Below are 23,375 nucleotides of genomic sequence, written 5' to 3' on the forward strand. Positions count from 1 at the left end.
AAAGGAGGGACTCTGATTTAAGTAGGGGTTTAGAGATAAAGGTAAATGAGATTCGACAAGCATTAAGAAAAATGAAAAATAACAAACCCCCAGGCGAGGATGGAATTTTGTAATAGGAGCTATCGTAAATGGAGGAATATTCAATTAAATCAATTAAGGAAACTGTTTAATCTATGTTTGCACCAAAGAGGGGTGCCCAAAGAATGGAACAATCTATAACCATCCTTTTGCACGAAAAAGGAGAGACCTAAAAAATTATAGACCTATTAGCCTGTTGAACCACATATACAAGCTCTTTACTAGGTCAGTGACATCAAGATTGGAGAAAAAAATTAGATTTTCACCAACCGAGCGAAAAGCACGACTCACGATGGACTAGCAAAATTACAAATTGGAGGCCAAGAGCAGACAAACGTAGTAGGGGAAGACCATCTACACTTTGGGCTGACGACATCAGGCGTATCACCAAAAATTGGTAACAAACGGCACAAAATCTTAGCACATAGAGCACATATCTTCTTCATGTGACACATCAGAATAACCCGACGTTGGAGATCACCATTGCAAAGGGTCCTCGATCTTCTGCCACATGGAAAATTGTCCTCAATTTGTTCAACTCACTTAATACTTTTTGTAAAGGACAGCTGCTGCCTCGTAAGAGATAATAATAGTTTAGTATTCCATCAGATAACAATACCTTTTTTCTCAAATCTCTCATAGCACAGTATTTTGTGCTACGTAAATTTTCACCTTAAATTCAAAATTCCAAGATTGACTGCCAACACACTCAGTATTAAATTTCACCAACTCCACCTTTTGTGCTAAAGATTTTTTTTTGTACTAGTAAGTTTTGTGACAAGAACTATCAAGAATAGAACTGTAAGTTTTTAAGTTTTAAGTTAAGTTTATTGCTATCATTATTTATACTGTTTAGATAGATACGGATTTCAGAATTTATATTTAATTTTATATTTTTTTGTACTGTTAATTGCCATTTGTTTTCTTCCACCACTTTATTAATGAAGTAAATCGGCGGGCAACTTAATGGCCAGCGGGAACTGAAAGCCATCCAAAGTTATCTAAAATTAAAACATAAACTGACTAAGTTTTTAGTCCCCGCATTCTGAGCTGCTAAAAGTATTTAGTTGAAAAGAACAACCATCATTATAGAATACTAGATGATGAATGGGTCGCACGAGTACGTCCATTTTAATTAAGGTAAAAAAAATAAATAATATAATTAAAATCAATTTATTCTATGTTGGACGACCGGTTTCGCCTACTACAATTTGCTATGCATAGTCAGGTCTCCGGAAACGAAACTTGAATAATGCCAATACAAGCAATGTCGAAGCAATCTTCACGTGAAAGAATACTTGGAGTAGTGCTAGCATTGGTGTCAAGAATGCGTCCACATAGATATAACTGCATTCCTTGTATCGGCATCATTTGAGTTACTTTTCCGCAGACCTGACGTTGCATGGCAACTTGTAGTATGCGAAAACCGTCGTCCAAGATAGAATTAATTGATTGTGATTTATGTCCTTTACCTTAATACTATCTATCTATCTATAGCCCAAAATCTATTCATGTGTTGAATATAGGCCTCTTCCATTTGTCTCCATTTGTCTCTGTCTTCTGTTTGTCTTTTCCACATTGGACCTGCGCTTTGCTCAATGTCATCTTTCCATCTCATTTGCGGTCGACCTCTTGACCTTTTTGCAGTATATGGTCTCCAGCGGCCAATTTCTTTATTCCATCTTCCATCCTGATATCTTTCGTTATGCGCAGCCCATTTCCATTTTAATTCCAATGCATGTTCGACAGCGTCTGTTGTTTCGGTTTTGCATCTCATCCACTCGTTCCTCTTTTTATCTCTCAACGATATTCCCAACATTTGCTTTCAATAGCTCTTTGAGTTTTCTTTATTCTATGTAAGTTGCTCTTGGTACACGTCCACGTCTGGGCACCATATGTCTGCTCTGATAGCTTGTCCTAAGTAAATATATTCTTGGACGTGTTCTATGTTTGTTCCACCTATGGTAATTACTGATCTGTCTTCTGTATTAGTCATTATTTTAGTTTTCTTTAGATTCATTTTTAGTCCTTTCTTAAGAGATGTTTTTTCTAAGTCTGAAATCATTATTCGTAGTTGTTCCATAGTTGTTGCTATCAGGAGTACATCATCGGCGAATCTTAGATGATTTAAATATTTCCCGTTTATGCAAATCCCTTTATTGTCCCAGTCTATAGATTTAAAAATGTCTTTCAACGCCAGAGTAAATAGTTTGGGTGAGATTGTATCCCCTTGTCTGACACCTCTAGGAATTCTAATTAATGGAGTTTGTAAATTTCTGTCTAGCTGAATTCTCATAGTGGCGTTTTGATATATATTGTGGATTAACATTCTGTACCGTGAATCTATTCGGCAATTAACTAGCGCTTCTTCCACTGTCCATAGTTTTATGCTGCCAAACGCTTTTTCATAGTCAACAAACGCTAGGTATATTGGAAGGTTGTATTCATTGGTCTTTTCTATCAATATTTTAAGGGTGTGAAGGTGGTCGGTTGTGCTGTACCCCTTTCTAAATCCTGCCTGTTCAACTGGTTGGTATGCATCAAATTTGTTGTTTAGTCTAGTTGTGATCACCTTAGTGAAAGTTTTATAGATTTGTGACAAGAGAGATATTGGTCTATAGTTAGCTAATTTTGATCTATTTCCTTTCTTATATATTAGAATTGTATTTGCCTTGTTCCACTCTTGCGGTATTTGTCCTTCAAACAAACAGTTATTGAAAAGTATCTTTAGGTAGTCTACCGTAATACCTTAGTAATAGTACCTTAATACTATATAGCTTTATTAGCACGTTTGAAGAAAGAATTTGCGAAGAACGCCGTAAGTGAAGTAGAAATCTTTTGTCACTAGAAGTATCAAAAGTCCAACGAAACGATCGATGGCAAAAGTACATGGCCACGTACAGCGCATTAGGTTTGGCTCCCAATGAATATTGGCCTCTGAAAGGCATTAAAAGAATGGTACAGCGAAATAAAGTTGTCACAGAGGAATATATCACCGTATAAGGCGACCATATTAATGAACAATGCCAAATTTTGCGTACAAATTGTGTAATTAGTTAACCAGTTCCTTTAATAAGATTAGTGACTTATTAAATGTTCACAGATAAACGAGTATACAAAAAACTGTGGGTAGCAAATACCAGATTGTTATATTTGACCTAAACTAGTGTACTAAAATACACCCAGTAACAATGTGCTATTACAAATTTAAAAATAACGTTTTCCGTTTCAGAATCGACATAGCTCATTGAAATGTCAGGAAGATTTATGGGAGCAAAAAAGGCGATTGAGTAAGCTGCATTCTTTGATGTTACAGTTGACCGGAAATTATTTGGCGGCTTTTTATATTTCAAACCATTCTAAATATGTTAAATTACCGAACATAAAATGCATTGTTTTTCTAATATTGCTAAATGTTTATATTTAGTTTTGACCAATTGTAAATTGTCACTGTATTGATAGAAACTTTTATAAATTTTAGACATCAACGATGCGTTAAAATTGACCTAAAGATTGTATAACGTGTACGCAAAACAAATTTTAATATTTTGTAAACAATAAATACTATCACTTATCAAATATAATGAGCAAGTAGTTTAAAAATAAATTTAATTGAAAATTCAATATGCTTTATCTACATTTCTTGATATATTATATTTACTTTTTATTTAAAACCCATATTTAGACACTGTGATGATTCGCTCTCATGTGCTAAGTTGCACGTCGGCTCTCAAATAACCAGTTGGTTTAAGTGGTCGTAAGACGATCAGAACACCCTCCTCATCCTGTCTAGATATAGTAAGCGCATCTGGTCCAGTCCGGCGACTATCCCTTACAAAATCAACGAACTCTAACGTTGTATATACCCCATGCGCCGCGTGCACTATTTTCTTCTAAATAGTAGTGTAAATTAACATAGTTGCTGTTATTATGCTGAGGAAAATCCTGGAGTCTTCCATGAAACATATACTCAACAGCCATTGAAATTAAACGTATGGGCAGGAATTTATGGGGATCGTATCGTTGGGTCAGTCGTTTTGCGACAAATTATTAGAGAGTGCCGTTAATTAAATTTTAATTAGGATGTGTTGTTTTTTTAACAAGATGGCGCACCTTCGCAGTATAGCATAAACGTAAGGCGATATCTTAATGAATCTTACATGTTCTGCAATGCAGAGATTTGCAGCTGGTCTTCCATGTTCTGCAATCCATTGATTTGCAGAGCCATCAACTTTAAGTGACGATCTGAAGAAAATGATCCATGGAGTCCTCAACCCAAAGGTTAGTAAAGAACAGCAATGCCATCCCATTATTAGTAAGTACTTTTTAACACTACAGACGCCAGCTCTGGAGCAAAGTATCTTGTAACTAATCCTCTTTAAATAGTTTTTTATTAGCTCCTTTGTTATCGCGCCGTGGGAATGGCTGGACCACATTTACACGCGCTAACCTTAAAGTTGAACCCTCAACCCCAGAATTGCCAATACACGCGCGCGCCGTTGGATCCACGCTTAACAGGTCCTCGTTTTCTGTAATTTTTTTCTTGTAATATTAGTTTTGGTATCGAGTTTCGGAGTACCCTCAACACACGTCCCAGGTAAGATGTATTACGATGTTTTACCGTATTCAACAATTGTCTTTATACACCATCCCTTCTCAAAACTTCATCATTTATGAGGTGAACCATCCACGGAACACTCAACAGCCGACGAAGAGTGTACAGCTCGAAGGCTTCGATACTATTCTAAGTCTAAATTTGACATAATTATAAGTTTCTTATACACGGTTGGGCACTCAAAAGAGTTCACTCTAATAATATTCGTTGGATTTTGTTGTAAAATGTTGAATCAGGTGGATTTTTATTCCGAAGTGACAATTTTTTAAACATATAGACATTATATCATTTGCCAATTCTCTCCTTTTCGGTACCAGAAATGATTGACATGTGGCACATCATTAGACAGTATTTGATCACTCATACGTATTAAAACTAGTTAGAAAATTGCATAAATCGGGGTCAGTAGCTGATAAAAAAGGAGAGTGTGAAAAACGGGTTAGGACTGAAGCGGAAGAAGTACCAAGCTACTTCAAGTACTAAAAAAATAGCTGAAAAAATCGGTTGCCTGTAAAGTCGGTTTTACGGGCGAAGATTTTACGTGACAACGTCTTTTTCTCGGTAGAATATTTATTGATATGAATATTATTAAATTGCACAATAGGAACAAGGAATTGAATGAAAATAAGAATTGCACAAATTTTAACTATAGAAATATATTTTGTTTACTAAAACATTGTACATGTAAACTTAAACTTAACTAATTTCTATTTGAGTGATTTTGTTGGGGATAGGACGATGATAGGAGAAATATGAAATGAAAGGAAGTGTTTCTGCTGTAATGTGTCTTGAACGCCAAGAACGCTCGAGAAAGACAGAGACACAATCACCCATCGATTCAACGCGCCTAATTCTCTAGTGCTGCGCGCGCAGCGGACCGATCATGTTTGAGTGGGAGAGAGACGCAAGGCATTCGCCGGTCCGGCGGGCCTCTCTCTCGTTCGGTGACTCATCGTAACAGACGTGAGCGGGCGTTACACTTTTTCATGAATGACTCCGAGCCACAACCTAATTTAAGACGTTGTCACGTCAAAATCTGGTTTGTCGCATAACATACTGTCCAAAGAGTAGTGAAAAATCACAAATTTCATTCCTACAAAATACATTTGGCCCAGGAAATAAATTAAGATGTTTCAGTCTGGCGACTACAATTTTATGAGATTATGACAGAAAATAAATAGCAAACTTTCTATTTAATATTTGTTTTTCGGATGGATGTTTTTTTTTTTCTAAATAGTAGTGTAAATTAACATAGTTGCTGTTATTATGCTGAGGAAAATCCTGGAGTCTTCCATGAAACATATACTCAACAGCCATTGAAATTAAACGTATGGGCAGGAATTTATGGGGATCGTATCGTTGGGTCATTCGTTTTGCGACAAATTATTAGAGAGTACCGTTAATTAAATTTTAATTAGGATGTGTTGCTTTTTTAACAAGATGGCGCACCTTCGCAGTATAGCATAAACGTTCTGCAATGCAGAGATTTGCAGCTGGTCTTCCATGTTCTGCAATCCATTGATTTGCAGAGCCATCAACTTTAAGTGACGATCTGAAGAAAATGATCCATGGAGTCCTCATCCCAAAGATTAGTTAAGAACAGCAATGCCATCCCATTATTAGTAAGTACTTTTTAACACTACAGACGCCAGCTCTGGAGCAAAGTATCTTGTAACTGATCCTCTTTAAACAGTTTTATTAGCTCCTTTGTTATTGTGCACTCCCCCATAACCTCGTAATCATCGTGTTATGCTCCTCCAGTCACTCGAGTTGGTCTCGACTTTCCCACACTAGCATGGAGACTAGAGTGACGATCTCAAAAGCCTCCATAGACATTTGACTGTAAGTGCATTAATTGATCCATGAAAAAGCCCTTTGTTAATTTCTACTACACAATGCAAGACTATCTATAAGAGAATGCATTTGTATATTCTTCTAGTGAAATAGAAGTTTACAATTTCATACTTCTACGTAATCGAATTCCGGACTGTAGTTAAGCGGCGGGATCTCTTGATGACACAATCTGGAAGATTGTGTCATTAAGAGACACAAGCACAAAGATACAAACACCTAAGACAAGACACAAAAACAAGAATCTATAAAGAAGCAATTAGACCTATATTAACATACACGGCGGAGACAAGACCTTACACATCTAAAACGAGACGACTACTAGAAACAACAGAGATGAAAATACATCGACGAATATCAGGGAAAAGTCTGTTGGATAGGGAGAGAAGCAAAAAAATAAGAAGAGCACGGAGACATAAATGGATGGTGATAAAACGGAAACAGGAGTGGAACGAACACATTAGTAGAATAGCAGAGGATATTATAGTACGAATAGCACGAGATTAGACAAGAAGTTGCAAAATTGAAATGGAGATTTGCAGGACACAATATAAGACAAAAAGAAGACCAATGGAACAAAATTCTTATAAGCTGGAGACCGTGGGAATATAAACGAAGCAGAGGAAGGCCCCAAATGAGATGGGCAGATGATATCAAGAAGCACGTGGGCTCTAGGTGGATAACTATAGCGACAGACAGAGATAAATGGAAAAGGATTGGGGAGGCCTATGTCCAAAGATGGACCGAAGAAGGCTAATTAGATAGATAGATAGATAGCACGAGATAAGTCACCAAATGGACTAGGAAGTATTGGCAGACCAAGAAAAAGTTGGTGCGATAATTTAAACAATTTAGGAGTCTAATATTGAAGAAGAACCAGGCTTTAAAGCCTACATACAAGAAGAAAGAAGAAGTTATCTATGAAGACAACGCAAAGGTTGGTAAAAGATAATGGTATATGCAAATATTTACATATACAAATAAGGAAATGAATAAAAGTAATAGACGGCAACATTTCTTAAGTAAAAGTGGGGACAGAGTCTGTGCTAAACCTTTATTTCCAAAGAAAAGTTAAAATACTGTTCACATAAACTTTATCTGGTAGGACAATGAAAAACATTCAGTGCTAATAAAAGGCACAGATATAAATACAAACAGTCAAATATCACAATAGATCGCACAATTAAAAATCTAAAGGCTATAAAACGAAAGAAAGAACATAAAAATAGATAGTTTGCAATATTCTACAAATATCTGAAAACGATTTCCAAGCTGGAAATATCAAATCAAGTATTTTCAATCTTGCAAAAAAAAAGATATTGATGAAATTGGTGGTAATTCATATTAAATAGTAAAGCATAAAACAAAAGACATAATACTATTATAATGTCCAGAGAATATGGCCATCTTGCCCCGTTTTGCTAAAACATCTTTAGAAGAAAAGTAATTGTACAACTATAGTATATATTTCCAAAAAGTCTTTACTTATATTTAACCAGTTTTTACAAACAATATAATGTGTCTACAATAGACTGAAATAAAAGAATATAAAATCAACTTACCTCCTCAGCTTCTTCCTGTAACGTTCTAAATTTGGCCAACTCTTTCATTTTCTCCATCCGCTCATGTTTCAACTGTTCCAGCCTTCTCGTCACCTTCTCAACCGCATGGAAAGTGTCACTGGCGCTCTGTTTACCCCTCTGAACATCCTTGCTGCTAGCAAGCCACTGACTTCTTTCCTCCAGACTGGTCAGCGTGTGTTTTCCATCTTTTTGTAGTTTCTGAACGTTCTCAAAATCCAGCGCTTTTGTTATTTGTCTGTAAATAAACAAATGATTCATGTGAAATGGATCGTACTCATGACCTAAAATATCACAGTGTTTAATGTTCAATAAAAGTAAAACAGTGAAAATGATTGCTTATTACCTGTTACTCATTGGTGAATTAAAAATATTGTTACACGCTAATGTTACAACACTAAAAATATGCAAAACTGAGAACGAACACTACATTACGAAGTAATATAATTCGTTAATAATATCTATGACTATCAATTGTTGATGCGCTTTATCTTATCTTTATTTATCAATCGTTATCAAAATTTCGTAAAAACTATGGCTAAGAACAATTAGTGAAATATTTAGTAATATTAAAATAAATAAATGCACCCAAAATTATGGGATTTTCTCAGATTTTGTTACACAATACACCTCTTTGTTTTAATTGGTTAAAATAGATGTTATTTTCCACTAATATGTTTTATTTTCAGAGCATTAAATCAAGAGATCTTTTGAGAGATAAATTTGGTTACCAGATGCACCATATCAATATTTTTATTTCGCATGTGACATTTGCATGAAAGAATTTTTGCCAAGGATCTGATGAAAAAATATACCAAGATATAGAGAAGAAGATGCATGGCAAAGAATAGAAAATACAACAATGGGACTACAAAGAAAATGGATATTTATAATAAATGATACATTTAATCTCCATAAAAAAAATTAAAGAAGCCTCCTACAACAAAATATATATATATATATATATATATATATATATATATATATATATATATATATATATATATACCCAACCTAACTGACAACTATATATATATATATATATATATATATATATATATATATATATATATATATACCCAACCTAACTGACAAGTTGGAGACTAATTACGGTATAAACGAAAATAGTGCATGGTCTAAATATCATCAAGTTCACCTTCGAAAACCTGTGCAGCGGAATTTTCAGATCAGAAATCCATTAAGATTGGCAGATACGTCTAATAGGCTACCCACCGTGAGACACCCTATGACCTGGACCTGATATAAATATATCAGTAAAATTTTAAAGCAATGCAGTAGTTTTACTGCGATAGGAGTCCCTAACTTTGATGACACTGTTTTTTGCAGTTGCCTGACCCGTTGACAGTTCCTCGCAGGTATCTTTCGCGGTTGCTCATTCTCTAGGTCAAAACAAGAAATGGATACTCTTGAGTTTCACACCTCACTCGCTCTGGGGCAGTTGCTGCCAGATGTAGATTCTAAAATTCTACATCCCACAGTGTCATCCCAGATGAGACGATCGGTTTAATCACATCCGAATTTATGAGATAACCCGTTTGCCTTATCACTTTCGATAAAATCAAATCCTCTCGGTTTAATCACATTCGAATTTATGCTTTTGCCTCTAAGCGTTGAAAATCTTTGCTTTTCCAAAGCACGTCTTTACTTTTCGAGCTCCGCAGTCGAACTTCTAACGTTTACCAAAGGATGCCGGTGTGACCAATTGCTATATCTCGGATAGTCAAATAATTTTATGGTGGTTATAAAGTGATCAGTTCATACACGTCCATGAAAAAATGGAGGAATTTATAGAAAAATCATTCGCGGATAACAGACTGGAATTGTAAGAGATGCCTAAGCGGGAAATGGAAGGATCTCTAATCTTGAACAAAGACTTTAAATATGCGATTAAGTGTGCAAAAAACAAGAAAGATTGTGGCCAGGATGAAATAAAAATAGATGTTATAAACTACTTAATTATACTAATATAAAACGGCTTACACATATTTTTAATAACATCTATGAAAGTGGCGTAGTACCAAAGAAATGGCTTAAATTAGAATTCATACCTGTACCAAAGAAAGCACACTCCCGCAAATGCGACGAATTTAGGCTCATTAGCTTAATGAGTCACGTATTAAAAATATTCTAGAACACCATATGCATCGATTGGACAGGCAAGTTGGATGCTTTGTCGGTTTTTATACATGCTATCCATCCGTCTAACCATCAATCCACTAATATCCATTTAACATCCATTCAGCCAATTATAGAGTTATTCCGATTTTTCACTAAAGTATGAGGCAAAGTTTTGTAAACAGAAAACCGGAAAACAACTGAATTTTCTGCGTAAACAAGGTTTACAGCAAAAACCCATCGTAAAAATTACAAGTGCAGCGCTGTTGTGACGCCGTCCAACTTGTGACGGATCATTGTATTTACGTTCTTTTGGGGTATTGTACATTAACTGTGTTTTTTTTTTATTTCTGATACACCATCTAAACCATCCACCTATATCATTCATCCAGAAAATGAATGGATTGAATGGTGGATGGGTGGTATTGAATGGATGGTTTTGGCTGAAAGAGTTTTACCATAGTAACCAAAGAAAGTGTGAAACTGATACAGTACCTCTTAACTTGGATTTATTAAAGCCTTCAGGCAAAAGAGGCTTTTTGCACAAAACTTATAAAGAAAAAAGTGTATCTGCACTGCAAAGTGACGAGAAGGTTTTTGATAGGATACAATACGGTAAATTATTGAACAATTTGAACAAGCTGAATCAAGATGGAAAAGACCTCCGCATAATTCCAAACTTTATTAGAACCAAAAGGTGCTAAAATTAAGAAAAGTAATCTCCATATCGGAGTATAGAAAACTACAACGATATTTATCAACGCCATTTTCAAACGTAAACATAGAGCGATTTTTTTTTCAAAACTACTAATCCAAAATAACGTTGACGTCATAGCCATTCAAGAAACTTACGCACCACCAGAAACCGAGCTTCTTAGAAAGGTTAAAATTCAGGGATATAGCATGATTGGAGCTATTTACAGAAATGTTTACGACACTGCCACTTATGTGCATAACAGTATACAAAATACCAAGATGACGGACTGGAGCTGTAAAAATAATATGTCCATAATATCTACAGAAGTGAATGGTATAGCCATCAAGAATGTCTATAAACCACCAGTAACTAACTGGCCAATAAATTTAATGAAAATTCTGTACAACCAATCTACAGTTTATATTGGGGATTTTGGCAGTCATAACAAATGGGTATATGAAAACAATGATGAAAATGGGAAACAGTCCTAGAGTGGGCCAAAGAGAACAATATCCACGTTATCCATAGTGTAAAAGGTAAAACCACCTTCTATTCCAGAAGATGCAGCAAAGGCTACAATACTCACAAGCTACCGAAACGTACTCCCTAGTTTCCCTCACAGCCAACATCGACCTAGGCATAATCGCATCATCATCGAAATAGGCATACAAATTCCTATCGTTGAATCCAGTCCAAGACCCCGTTGGAGTTTTAACAAAGCAAACTGGGCCCGAATACACCAAAGAGCTGGACACCTGCATTCGCTTTATTGACCCAAAGGCCAACAATTATCACCGTATTCTAGAAATGGTTATCTTAATCACCAAAAACATATCTCCCGAGATTTGCGAAAGGAGTATATACCAGGCTGGACGGAGGAAAGTTAAAAACTATAAGACGTATTTTTGAAATCAAAAGACCTCGATATTGGAGACAGCTAACTAAAGTTACTGGAGTCAACTATAATTAATAAATGGAAGTCTACCGTACAACATATTGATTTCTCCCGTTCCAGTCGGAAGGCTTTGTGGACTGATTCGCAAGGTGGACGAAGCAAGTAGAGCACAAAACTCATCCAAATCAACAATTGAGAACTCGTGAGTTATAACTGAGCCCCATCTCATAACATATCAAATACATATCATTTCTTGTAAAATCATAATCTTGGTGCCACAAAACTGTCGAAATACTTATATGTGTGTAACCTTAGATTAATGAAACGATTTGCAGGTATTGAGCAGGTATTGGGGCGGTTCGATCTGAAAAAATTTTGCGGACAGTGGAAAAAAGCAGAATCCTTTGATGTGCCATCGGGTGTGACAAGTGCAGCCGAAGGGCGGAGCACTTGTAGGAACATGATGTAAGAGGGTTCGTTGGAAAGGAAATACGGTTTTCATAGAAAAACTCAGAGATAGCAGCATTAGCAAAAGGGCACTATATCATATCTCCGTTGATATTGGTCCGATTGGATGGTGTGGTGTGTTAAATGAAAGGCGAGGGGATAACTACTATATCGATAAAAAAAAAACAAGACGACTACTAAAAGAGCACCACATAGCAATTACATTAATTTAAGGATGTAACAGTGTGTATCGTGTAAGGTTATTAGAGCAATAGTTTTCCTAATGCAATTCCCATTTTCCCTGAAAGTTTCTCTTAGATATCATTAAATATTCCTGAGCACCTAAATTGTTCTTGATATGCTGTCCAGTTTTAATGCTTTCTTTGACTAAGGAATCTCTTCTTTACTTTTACCCAAGTGAATTTTAATTTGTATTGACTTTTTTTAGTTTATTAATTCTTACTTTTACTTCTCTAATAAAAGGATTTATATCAGTAGCCATCATATTAATTGGGTTAGCGATGCATTTAAGAACAGATAAGGAGTCACTATACGTGTATTTGGGTAATATACGTATTTGGTTCATAAAATAAGAATCAGCAGGAATAACCAAACATGCAAAATCCAAAGACGAATTACTTTAGCGTTGGGCAGCCGTTGGAAAAACTGCGAGGCACACTTAGGGTTAACATACCAATTAGACTCAAAAGAAAAGTATTTGACCAATGCGTATTACCGGTCATAGATAGATAGATAGTTTATTTGACTGTAAGTTACAACAAGGTTTACAGCAAGTCAAAACTAAATTTATAAATATAAATTTTAAATAATTACAAAGTATAATATAAATCACTATAAAGTCATTACAAAAAAATGAAAACAATACACTAAAAATATTTAAAACATTAAAATACATATAAAACGTACAATATGGACATCATAATATAATTAAAATAATATTAAATTTGGTTATGTTGCAGCTTGGGCATTCACAGATACACTCTGGTAATATTCACCTAATGTATAAGGACACATGGTCACTAGGTACTCTTTGACTTGGTTTTTAAAAGCTGTAGTTGAATGAATGTTTTTAAATTTTTGAGGAAGTTGATTATACAGTAGTAAACCAGAGACAGTAGATGACTTCCTAATTATTTCTAAATGTCGATAGGGTACTACAAACTGTCTCTTATTTCTTGTGTTGTGTGAGTGAATATCACTGTTACATAAAAAAGTTCTTTTATTGTTATGAATTAGTATCAATAATTCCAAAATGTAAATTCCATACACTGTTAATATATTTAAATCTCTAAATAGGTTTTTACAAGACCAACCATACGGAACACCTGCAATACATCTGACAATACGCTTTTGGGCCTTAAAAACGTCCTTTATACTAGAAGAGCCACCCCAGACAGTTATACCGTAACTCACTGTCGATTGTACCTCAGCAAAATAAAAAAGACGAAGGTGTTGCAGACTAAGTATTCTACCCAAATTTCTCAATTGATAACATTTAGAATTGAGTTTTTTACATACATTCCAACAATGAGTCTTAAAAGATAAATGAGAGTCGAAAGTCACTCCTAAAAACTTCACATCACTACAACTCAAAATACCCTCACCATTGATGGAAATACTTAAATTTGATTTAGTAGAATTTGAACGAGATGTAAATGATAAAAATTTAGTTTTGTGAACATTAAACAGGAGCGACTGATTACTGGACCAATCAGAGAAGGTCTTCAGTGAGTTTGTTATTTTATCTTGTAAAAAATTTATGTCTTTATCGCGATATAGCATTGTTGAGTCATCAGCATAAACTGATACAAATGCATCAGACATTACACTTGGTAGTTCATTAATATACAAAATAAATAATATCGGGCCCAATATGGAGCCTTGTGGTACCCCATTTTTATTAACAATCGGATCAGACATTAAAATCTTGAAGTTATTTTTCACTCTAACTATTTGATGCCGGTCTTTCAGATAGGAACCAAACCAACTATGGGCAACTCCCCTAACACCATATCTGTACAATCTATCGAGGAGTACATCGTGTTGCACACAATCAAAAGCACGACTGAAGTCACAAAAAATGGCAGTTGGATTTTCACTGTTTTCAATAGAGATTAAGACTTCCTCATAGAAACTGTTAATGGCTGTGGAAGTAAAAAAATTTATTTCGAAATCCATGTTGATGCTTTGTGATAATTTGGTTGATATCTAAAAATAATAAAAGTTGTTTTAGCATTGCATATTCAATAATCTTAGATATCACAGATGGAACAGACAATGGTCGAAAATTTGACATTAATTCAGGATCACCTTGTTTTAATACCGGTGAAATTATAGAAGTTTTCAGCAAACTGGGAAAAACACCAGCATTAAAAGAAGCATTTATAATGTGAGCAAGTGGTGTCAAAATATGAGACGCAATTTTCTTAATTACTATACCTGATATTTCATCAAAACCACACGATGGTTTGTTTTTAATTTTATATTTTATATAGGTCATGACCTATGGGGCGGAAACTATGACTCTAACCAAGACTACGGCTTCGAAATTGAGAGTGGTACAGAGACGAATGAAACGGTATATGCTGGAAGTGACGTTGCAAGACCGAATAAGAAACGAAGAGCTGCGAAGAAGGTCGAGTATTGCTGATGTTGTGGAACGCTTAGCGGAACTGAAATGGAACTGGGTAGTGGGTAGGTTATGTAGCGAGAATAAATGACTCACGATGGACGAGAAAAATTACAAATTGGAGGCCAAGGGCAGACAAACGTAGTAGAGGAAGACCACCTACACGTTGAGCTGACGACATCAGGCGTATAACCAAAAATTAGCAACAAAGACCACAAAATAGTAAATAATGGAGGAGTTTAAGTGAGGCGTATGTCCAGCAGTGGAGGAGATAAATGAAGGCTGAATGATAATGAAGGGATCACTAAAAGTATAATTTGTTAACTTTTTTTTTCGATACAATCGCAGGCTTTAATATTACCAATCGCTTTTGTAGAAAAAATGGAAGTATTGTTATTTAGTTTGAATGTTTCTTGAACGTTTGTTGGTGGTATATAGAATGCACATCCCGTACCATTAGTTTGTTTTAATATATCGGTATACATTTCAAGGAATTCTGACAGAATGTACAATGATTCATAGCTTGTATTAGAAAAAAAAATGACATGACAAAAAATAGAATTCAAGAGTATTTATCTGTACCGTAAGTATATTTACATGTGCTTTAATCTCACGATAACACAAATAAAAATCATTTGAAGGCGTTAGATACTGTATACACTATCCCCATATAAACTTTCATAATATACTTTAAACATAATGGTTGTGTTTTAAGCAGCCAATTTAGAAGGTGTGTTCACAGTAGGTCTTTCAGCATAACGTAACTGTACTGGATTTACGACAACTAGGTACCTACATAACTATCAAGGATTGTCTTTGAAAGCAGCTAATCTTGGATAGTTAATTAGGGAACTCCTTAACTTGAAATTAACGTTAATTTAACGTTTTCATTATCTATATCTCGGATATGAACGAGATTGACTCGTTTTGAAATCGTTTTTCCTATGACATAATAACTGATGGTACTTGCAGAATAATTCAATTAAGGTGAATCGTGAAAGTATGTTCCTCTTCAAAGGCCGTTTTTATTTCAACGCTTAGTAATATTTAGTCATACGTATTTTTACAATACTGATCTTATTTCAATAATTTTTGCATAATAAGTTGAAGTGATGCACATTGTTTATCTTCCATAATGTATTGACTATCCATTTCTTTTCTTATTCGTTTGTATTTCTTTGTATCCATAATAACTTTAATATCTTTCTTATCAGGCGTTTATGTATACATGAGGAGGTAAAATGCAAACAAGCTTAAGTCACAAATAAGTAATTTTTCAGGGAGGGCGAAAAACTTTGTAGCTTTGCTTTGAAAAAGGATAATGAGTTCTAATCAATATTATGCAATAGTATTGGTTCCAAACATGCGATTAAAATACTTATTTTAGTTAGGGTAGCTAAAAAATAGTTTAAAAAATTGATTTAGTTTTGGCAATAAGACCTTTTGCACGAACTCAGTGGAAATAAGTCGTTTTGCATGTAAAATGTTGTGCACAGAAGCTGAATTACAGGTAAATATACTAATAAAGCAATAAAGTAAATAACAATAGATTCCTGAATAAACTGTTATTTTTATAAAATAGTAATATAGGCCCTGCCTAACTGACAGTTACACATTTTTCCTGCTCCTCGCCAGCAGCTGCTGTAGTGGGGTCATCAAAAATCAAACTCATGTACCAACCAAGGCGTGGATCAGAAGTAGACCAGTCCTCTTCAAAGATTTTTTTTCAAAAGTTTGTCAACATCTTTGGTCTTTTGTTTAGTTAACACATGATGAAGTAGTAGTTCTTCCAATCTCACTTGTCTTAGATTATTTTCCCTTTCTTTCTCAAAGATACAAAAGACTCTTTTCCTTCATACTTGTAGTTTTTTAAGCCTCTTACCAACACAATCTTTTTGTAAGACTTTTCTTTTCCCTTTTTTCGGAGGTGTTCAGTTTCTTCTTGTGTCCGGTAGGGTAATTTTCTTCAATTCACTAATTGATTGGATGTCCTTATAGTATTCATTTAGCGTCTTAGTATCAAGTAGTGGCCAATTTTCTCCTAGTGCTTTTATTTTGCCTATACCACTGTAGATGTCATGGTATTCCTCTTTGAATTAAATTTTTTTTTTTTCGCAACTACTTTTCTGCTCTTTCAAAAACACGGTCGGCGGTTAAAACACTATGTCCGTGTACAGGGAAATACAATAAAAATTTTTGGATTGATATTTTGTGTGTTTCCAAAAAATGAATCAGTGTTCTCAGGACAATATTATTTTTATTTTGAGAAACACAATCATCGCTAAACAACCTTGTACAGAACTGCCCTGAAAATCACTTCTGCCAAATAGTTAAATAAAGCCGTTGATATTTCCACACTGCCTTTTCCTGCCTGCTCTCTGTCCAAGTATAGAACATGGGGTTTTGAGTTTTTAGATCAGTAATACAAAAGTTATAAAATCCAATTTGTTTCGGGTAAGCTTCTTGAATTGAACTTTTCGGTAGTGGCTGAATTTGTTGAAGATTAAAGCAAAGGCTAACCGAATGAGGAACAACCATTTTCATGTACTCATAAAACGCCTTTGCTTTTCTGGAATGAATCCGCTTTTCAACCATTAGCTGCGCCTTTTCTACAGACCATGCTGGTGCACTATTAATTTGTTCTTTTAGAAGGCAGCACGTGCTGCAAGTATCGGAGGCAGGTGACTTTTTTTTAATTAATTAGATGGCTTTAGTAAAGACCAATTAGCCAGAGGATTTTTTCTTTAACTATAATAATTAAAAAAAAATAAACAAAAAAAAAGAAAAAAACTTTACAGAAATTTAAAGAAAACTCATCCTTCTTCACAATAACAATGCTTAAAGTATTAGTAGTGTAAAAGTTAAGTGTGAGCAGTGTATGTTTTTTTTAACTTTTTTTTTGTTATTTTTTTTTAACTTTTATTTTCTATTTTTTTTTTTGTTTTTTTTTGTTATTTTTTTTGGCAGGTGACTTGAAACCTATGGTTAACTCGTTTATAAAAATTCTCCTAAACATGCTGCACTTAACTTTAAATCCTCTTTACACCCATCATTATACATTTTACTTAGTTTACTAATAATCACTCACTACTCAGATACATTCTTTTAGACTTCCTTCTGCTGTAATGTGATTAAGTTCCTCTGAGCTTTTTTATATACTCTCTAACACTTTCCTTCTTCAGATAGTTCTTATTTTTGGTAATGTCACCTCCTCTTTTCTCTTCAACAGTAAACCCAAAATGCATTTTTTTGGCTATGTTTTTTATTCTAGCTTCACCAACACCAATAAGAGTGCGAAAAAATGTTAAACATACAGAAGTTTTAGCACCAGAGACATTTGGAAAGAAGTATTAACATCTTATTTTTACTATTTTATAATATACTACATATTAATTGAAAGATAAAATAAATAATACAGAAAGCCGGTAAGAAATAATATTGTGACTATATGCAGACTGAAATATGGACATACAAGCTTCCCTCAACACTTTTATTAAATTGGTGTAGTCCCTCCTTTCAATTTACTTCATTTGATATCATTCAATATGTATACAAAATGTATAATATAAATATATATGTATATTTAAATAGATACAAAATGATAACAAAAACACACCCAATAGGACCACACCATGTCCTTCGAAGAGGAAATTCTGAATACTTAAGAACAAAAACGATACGAACACACGCGTACTACAACAACTTAATATAGATATTAATAAAGCAGTGAATAAATATTAGTAAAGCAGTGTCGTACGTCCGTACGACAATATAACACAAAAAAGAGTACAACGGTTGTCGAAGAAAATAAAAGTTTAAAGGTGCTGAAGAGATGTCAAGCTCTAAGTAAGAAGAATATTGTTAAGCTCGCAGATCGAAATGGAAACGTGGTAACAGATAAAGATAAGATAATTAAAGTAGTTAAAGAATTTTACACAGAATTATATAGAGAAAGGGGTAAGAAAGACGGCACCAAGTTAAGAAAAGTCCAGAATGTGGGTTCAGAGGATATCCCAGAAATAACAATCGAAGAAGTCTCAAAGTCATTAAATCGAATGAAAAACAGTAAAGCAGCTGGTGATGACCAAATCGTTATTGAGGCAGTTAAAGCGGGAGGAAAGACAGTATTGAAAGCATTGACACAATTATATAACTTATGCATTTCAAAAGAGGTTACACCATCTCAGTGGAATAAAGCTGTTATAGAAGTTATGCACAAAAAGGGAGATATAACAGAGCTAAAGAACTGTAGACCTATTAGCTTGTTATCTCACGTGTATAAGTTGTTTATAAAGATAATAACTAATAGGTTGACATCAAAACTAGACTTCTATCAACCTTGCGAGCAAGCAGGATTTAGAGCTGGATACGGAACAAATGATCATTTGCAAACCATTAAGTCGTTGATTGAAAAAACCATTGAATATAATAGACCCCTGATACTTGTCTTTGTCGACTTTAAAAAAGCATTTAATACGGTCAATCAAAGTGAAATGCTCCAAGCTCTAACACAATGTAGAATAGATCACCGATACATATCCCTCATCAGATACATCTATCAGCATGATATAGCCTGTGTAAGACTTAATGAAAGTACTGGGACCTTTCGTATTGAAAGAGACGTTCGGTAAGGAGACAACATGTCTCCTAAATTATTTACAACTTTGCTAGAATACGCTTGTAAAACAATATATTTTAACGAAAAGGGCATCAATGTAGATGGAAAATTTTTAAATAACCTTAAATTTGCAGATGATATCGTTCTTATTGCAGACAGCTTTGACCAGGCACAGATAATGCTCCAAGAACTCCATACTGCTACAAAAACAGTTGTCTTAAAATAAATTTTTCAAAAACACAATTTATGACAAATTTAGCCCACAAAAAAAATATCTCGGTAGAAGACAAATATATTGAGCCAGTTGACTCCTATAAATACTTGGGCCATGAGATCAGAATAAGTCAAGACAACCAAACAATCGAGCTGAAAAGAAGAATAAATCTCGCTTGAGCTGCATTTGGAAATATGAAGGATATTTTTAGGTATAAGATTCCAATGCGTCTGAAAGGAATAGTATTTTATCAGTGTATTTTGCCAGTGATGACCTACGACGCAAAAACCCTAACACTCACAAAAACAACAGTGAGTAAACTATAAGTTGTGAAAAGGGCAATGGAGAGAATAATGTTAAGGATTTCTCTAAGTGATAGAATACCCAATGCTACTATACGTAAAAGATCAGGAGAAGCAGACGTTATTGAAAGGATAATAACACTAAAGTGGAACTGGGCAGGTCATGAGGCAAGATCAGTTGATGACCGGTGGACAAAAAGAATTTTGGAATGGAGACCCCGAATACAAGCTAACAGAAATAGAGGTCGACCCCCAACGAGATGGACAGATGACATAAAAAGAGTGACTACAAATTGGATTCAGATGGCGCAAAATCGGACTAAGTGGAAAAGCATGCGAGAGGCCTATGTTCAGCAGTGGACGTTAGAGGCTAGTTGATGATGATGAATATGTATAAGGTGTATACAATTATTCTTAAGTTTATTAAAATGTGTAACTCAAGTGTAGGTGATAAGCTTGGTACCTCTGTTGAATCGCCAAATATTTTACCGTTCTATCCATACACTACCTTTTAGCTGGATCTTAACAGTGATTTGTAAAATATATTTGTAATAAATACTTTGTCATTCGGCGTTCGTTATTTAACTTAAAAAGTAAAGCGGATTTCAAACTCAATGTAAAATATGTGGAACTTTTATCTCACACGACATTATCAAACCTCTAATATTTTAAATAATAATTTTAAAATGTATGCCCTCGTTGCAAAAACTATCTAAAATTTTTGTTAATAACATTTTTTGTATCATTTATTATAACGGATTTACTACACTATATAATTGCATGTCATTATTATTAGGGAGAACTTCTAACAGCGGCAACACCGAGCTGTCATTTTAACGAGTTTAGAACAGTTCAAAATATAAGTGCATACTCTAATACAAATTTATAAATAAAGAATAGTTACCTGCACTGATGGTTTAGGAACCTACGCGTGACTTGATTAGGAACTTCCTCGTTTCTCAACAATGACAGAGTAGTAAACAGAGTTTTTCCAGCGGTTTTACACTCTATTAGGAACGACTCCAGTTGTTTGAAGAATTCCACCCATTCAAGCTGATCGTGCGTGCAGGTACCACCGCAACTAGCCGGCGCTTGATCTTTTGTTATGTACGTTGTTAGAGATGCTTCATCGGATAAAAGAATGACCTGAAAGAAAATAATACCCAATTTAAAGCTTGATGAGTTTTTAATTAGTAAATAAACATGTTTTATACAGGATGGTTTTCCTCCTACGCTTTTCAAAATCTTTTTGGGTTTGTATATTATGGACATCGATCAAATAAATGTAAAGAATAAAATTTTATAGAAGTATCTGGTGGTACTGAATTCTTAAATAAACTTGTGTCTATGGCAAGGTTTAAAAAAATTGACAAGAACATAGTAATGGTTCATTAAATGAGTGATTTATGTAGGAGTGAAAACTATTTACCGGAATTATTATAACATTTTTGTTTGACATTTTCAAAATATGTGTATGTTGTGAGTATTGACGAAAAACTTGGCTTGGGACATAAAAAACTGAGCGCATAATGAAAACACTTAGTTCACAATATCGAGCAGTTTGAGGTGAGTTTCACGATTTTTTACAGCAACAAAACTTTTTACAACAAGTTTTTACGTCACTTCAGGTATAAACCAAATAAAAAATCAAAACGATGAGCTTAAAGAAAAAACTTTGCCCCAAAAAAACCTCACCAAAAGGATGGCAGAGATCAGGAGGAGTAATAAAAAAATCATATGCAATGCGGTGTCATTTTACTAAACTTATTAATTTTAAAAGCTAACACATCAATGGACAGACCAACTTGAAGGAAAGTATATAAAGACATACCAAAAAGAAATGAAATAATACTCCTAGGCGCTATATATATATATATATATATATATATATATATATATATATATATATATATATATATATATATATTGTGACGATTGGGGTTTATAGAAAATAATTTATAAGTTATATACTACATAATATTAGATATAAAAAAGTATTTGATTATTTTAAATAAGTTATATACTAGAGAATTTAATAAAAATATATTTATGTGAGGGCATTTTTAATAAATTAGCATATAATAAGTGTAAAAAGTTGTATTTTAATGTTGTAAATATATGTAAGTGAGCCATGTGCCTAGGCAACCAAAAATACTCTCGAATTTGACAGATAGAAATTAATCATAATACGAGTACAAAGTGGGGTTATAATAATATATTGTTTGAAATGTGTATTTTATTAAATTAGAGTGTTAGTTACTAATTTGAATGTTTATTCTGATCTGAAAAGCCTAAATGTCAACAAAATTATCAATGGAACATTAACGAATTCTCCAGAGTGCAGAGTGTGACCATTGTTTACAGTCGAACATTCTGGAATAATGATTATGTCGGTGGATAGAACAGATATTTTTTTCGAGAACATCGATATCGAAGAAATAGAACAAATTGGAACATGATCTCTTACCAGATGGTTCTGGAATATCCAAAAGGATATAAATACCCGTGATTTGGATTCAAGATGGCAGTTTTTAGTCAGAAGTCAAGCAGTTTATTATGAAAGTTAGTAGATTAGTTAGTGAAGTCAATTGTTCACAGTTTTAGTAAGTCAGTCAAGCAGTTTAATAAGAAATATGAAAGTTAGTTGGAGATAGTCCAATTGTTTAATATAGTGAGTTAAATGAAGATTAAAAATTATGCATATATTTAATGCACATTTATAATTATACACAAATAATTATTGAAGATTATAAAAGTATATTAGAAGAATATTGGATGGACATTGGAAGGAATTAAAATTATATTATGATTGGAGATTAGTATAAATCAACTTATAATAATTGGATATTGGTATATTGAAAAGAAGAATAAATATAAATGGTGTTTGCTGGTGGTGTATAAATGCTGGTGAAGAAAACTATATCTTAAATTGGTAGAAGCTGATAATTGGAAAAAGTAATTTCACAAAAACAAGGATAACTGAAGTACGAAGACATTCAGTGGTGATTAGAATCTATATAGTGGAAAACAGTTCATTTAGGCATTCAGTGAAAGAAAGGTACAAAATTTTGTTAATATAATTTAGTTAGTGTCATAACAATTTAAATTTTGAAGATAGTTTGTTTAAATTTAACATTGTCTATAGAATTTAAGTAGTTTTATAAGAACATCAATTTAAAGATAGTTTATTTTAAATTTACATTGGCTAGGTTAGATATATATGTGTGTTTCATAATAGTTATAATAAAGATAATTTAAAAAAGTACTTACAAGCTAATTCTTTGAGAACCGC

General features: G+C 33.9%; 1 protein-coding gene across 3 annotated transcripts in view; it reads right to left on the bottom strand.

Moving 5' to 3' along the window:
- The window catches only part of LOC140450377 (puratrophin-1-like), a 1,292,549-nt gene that overhangs the window by 88,500 nt on the left and 1,180,674 nt on the right, over window positions 1–23,375 (bottom strand). For all 3 annotated transcript variants that reach the window (XM_072543974.1, XM_072543973.1, XM_072543975.1), the window contains 2 exons: window positions 20,988–21,229; window positions 8,107–8,362 (listed from right to left, as the gene is read on the bottom strand). In XM_072543974.1, the coding sequence (XP_072400075.1) occupies window positions 8,107–8,362; window positions 20,988–21,229 (498 nt within the window). The remainder of the gene's footprint in view (window positions 1–8,106; window positions 8,363–20,987; window positions 21,230–23,375) is intronic.

The sequence above is a fragment of the Diabrotica undecimpunctata genome, chromosome 9 (genome assembly GCF_040954645.1).
Source record: "Diabrotica undecimpunctata isolate CICGRU chromosome 9, icDiaUnde3, whole genome shotgun sequence".
In the NCBI taxonomy this organism is placed as follows: domain Eukaryota; kingdom Metazoa; phylum Arthropoda; class Insecta; order Coleoptera; family Chrysomelidae; genus Diabrotica; species Diabrotica undecimpunctata.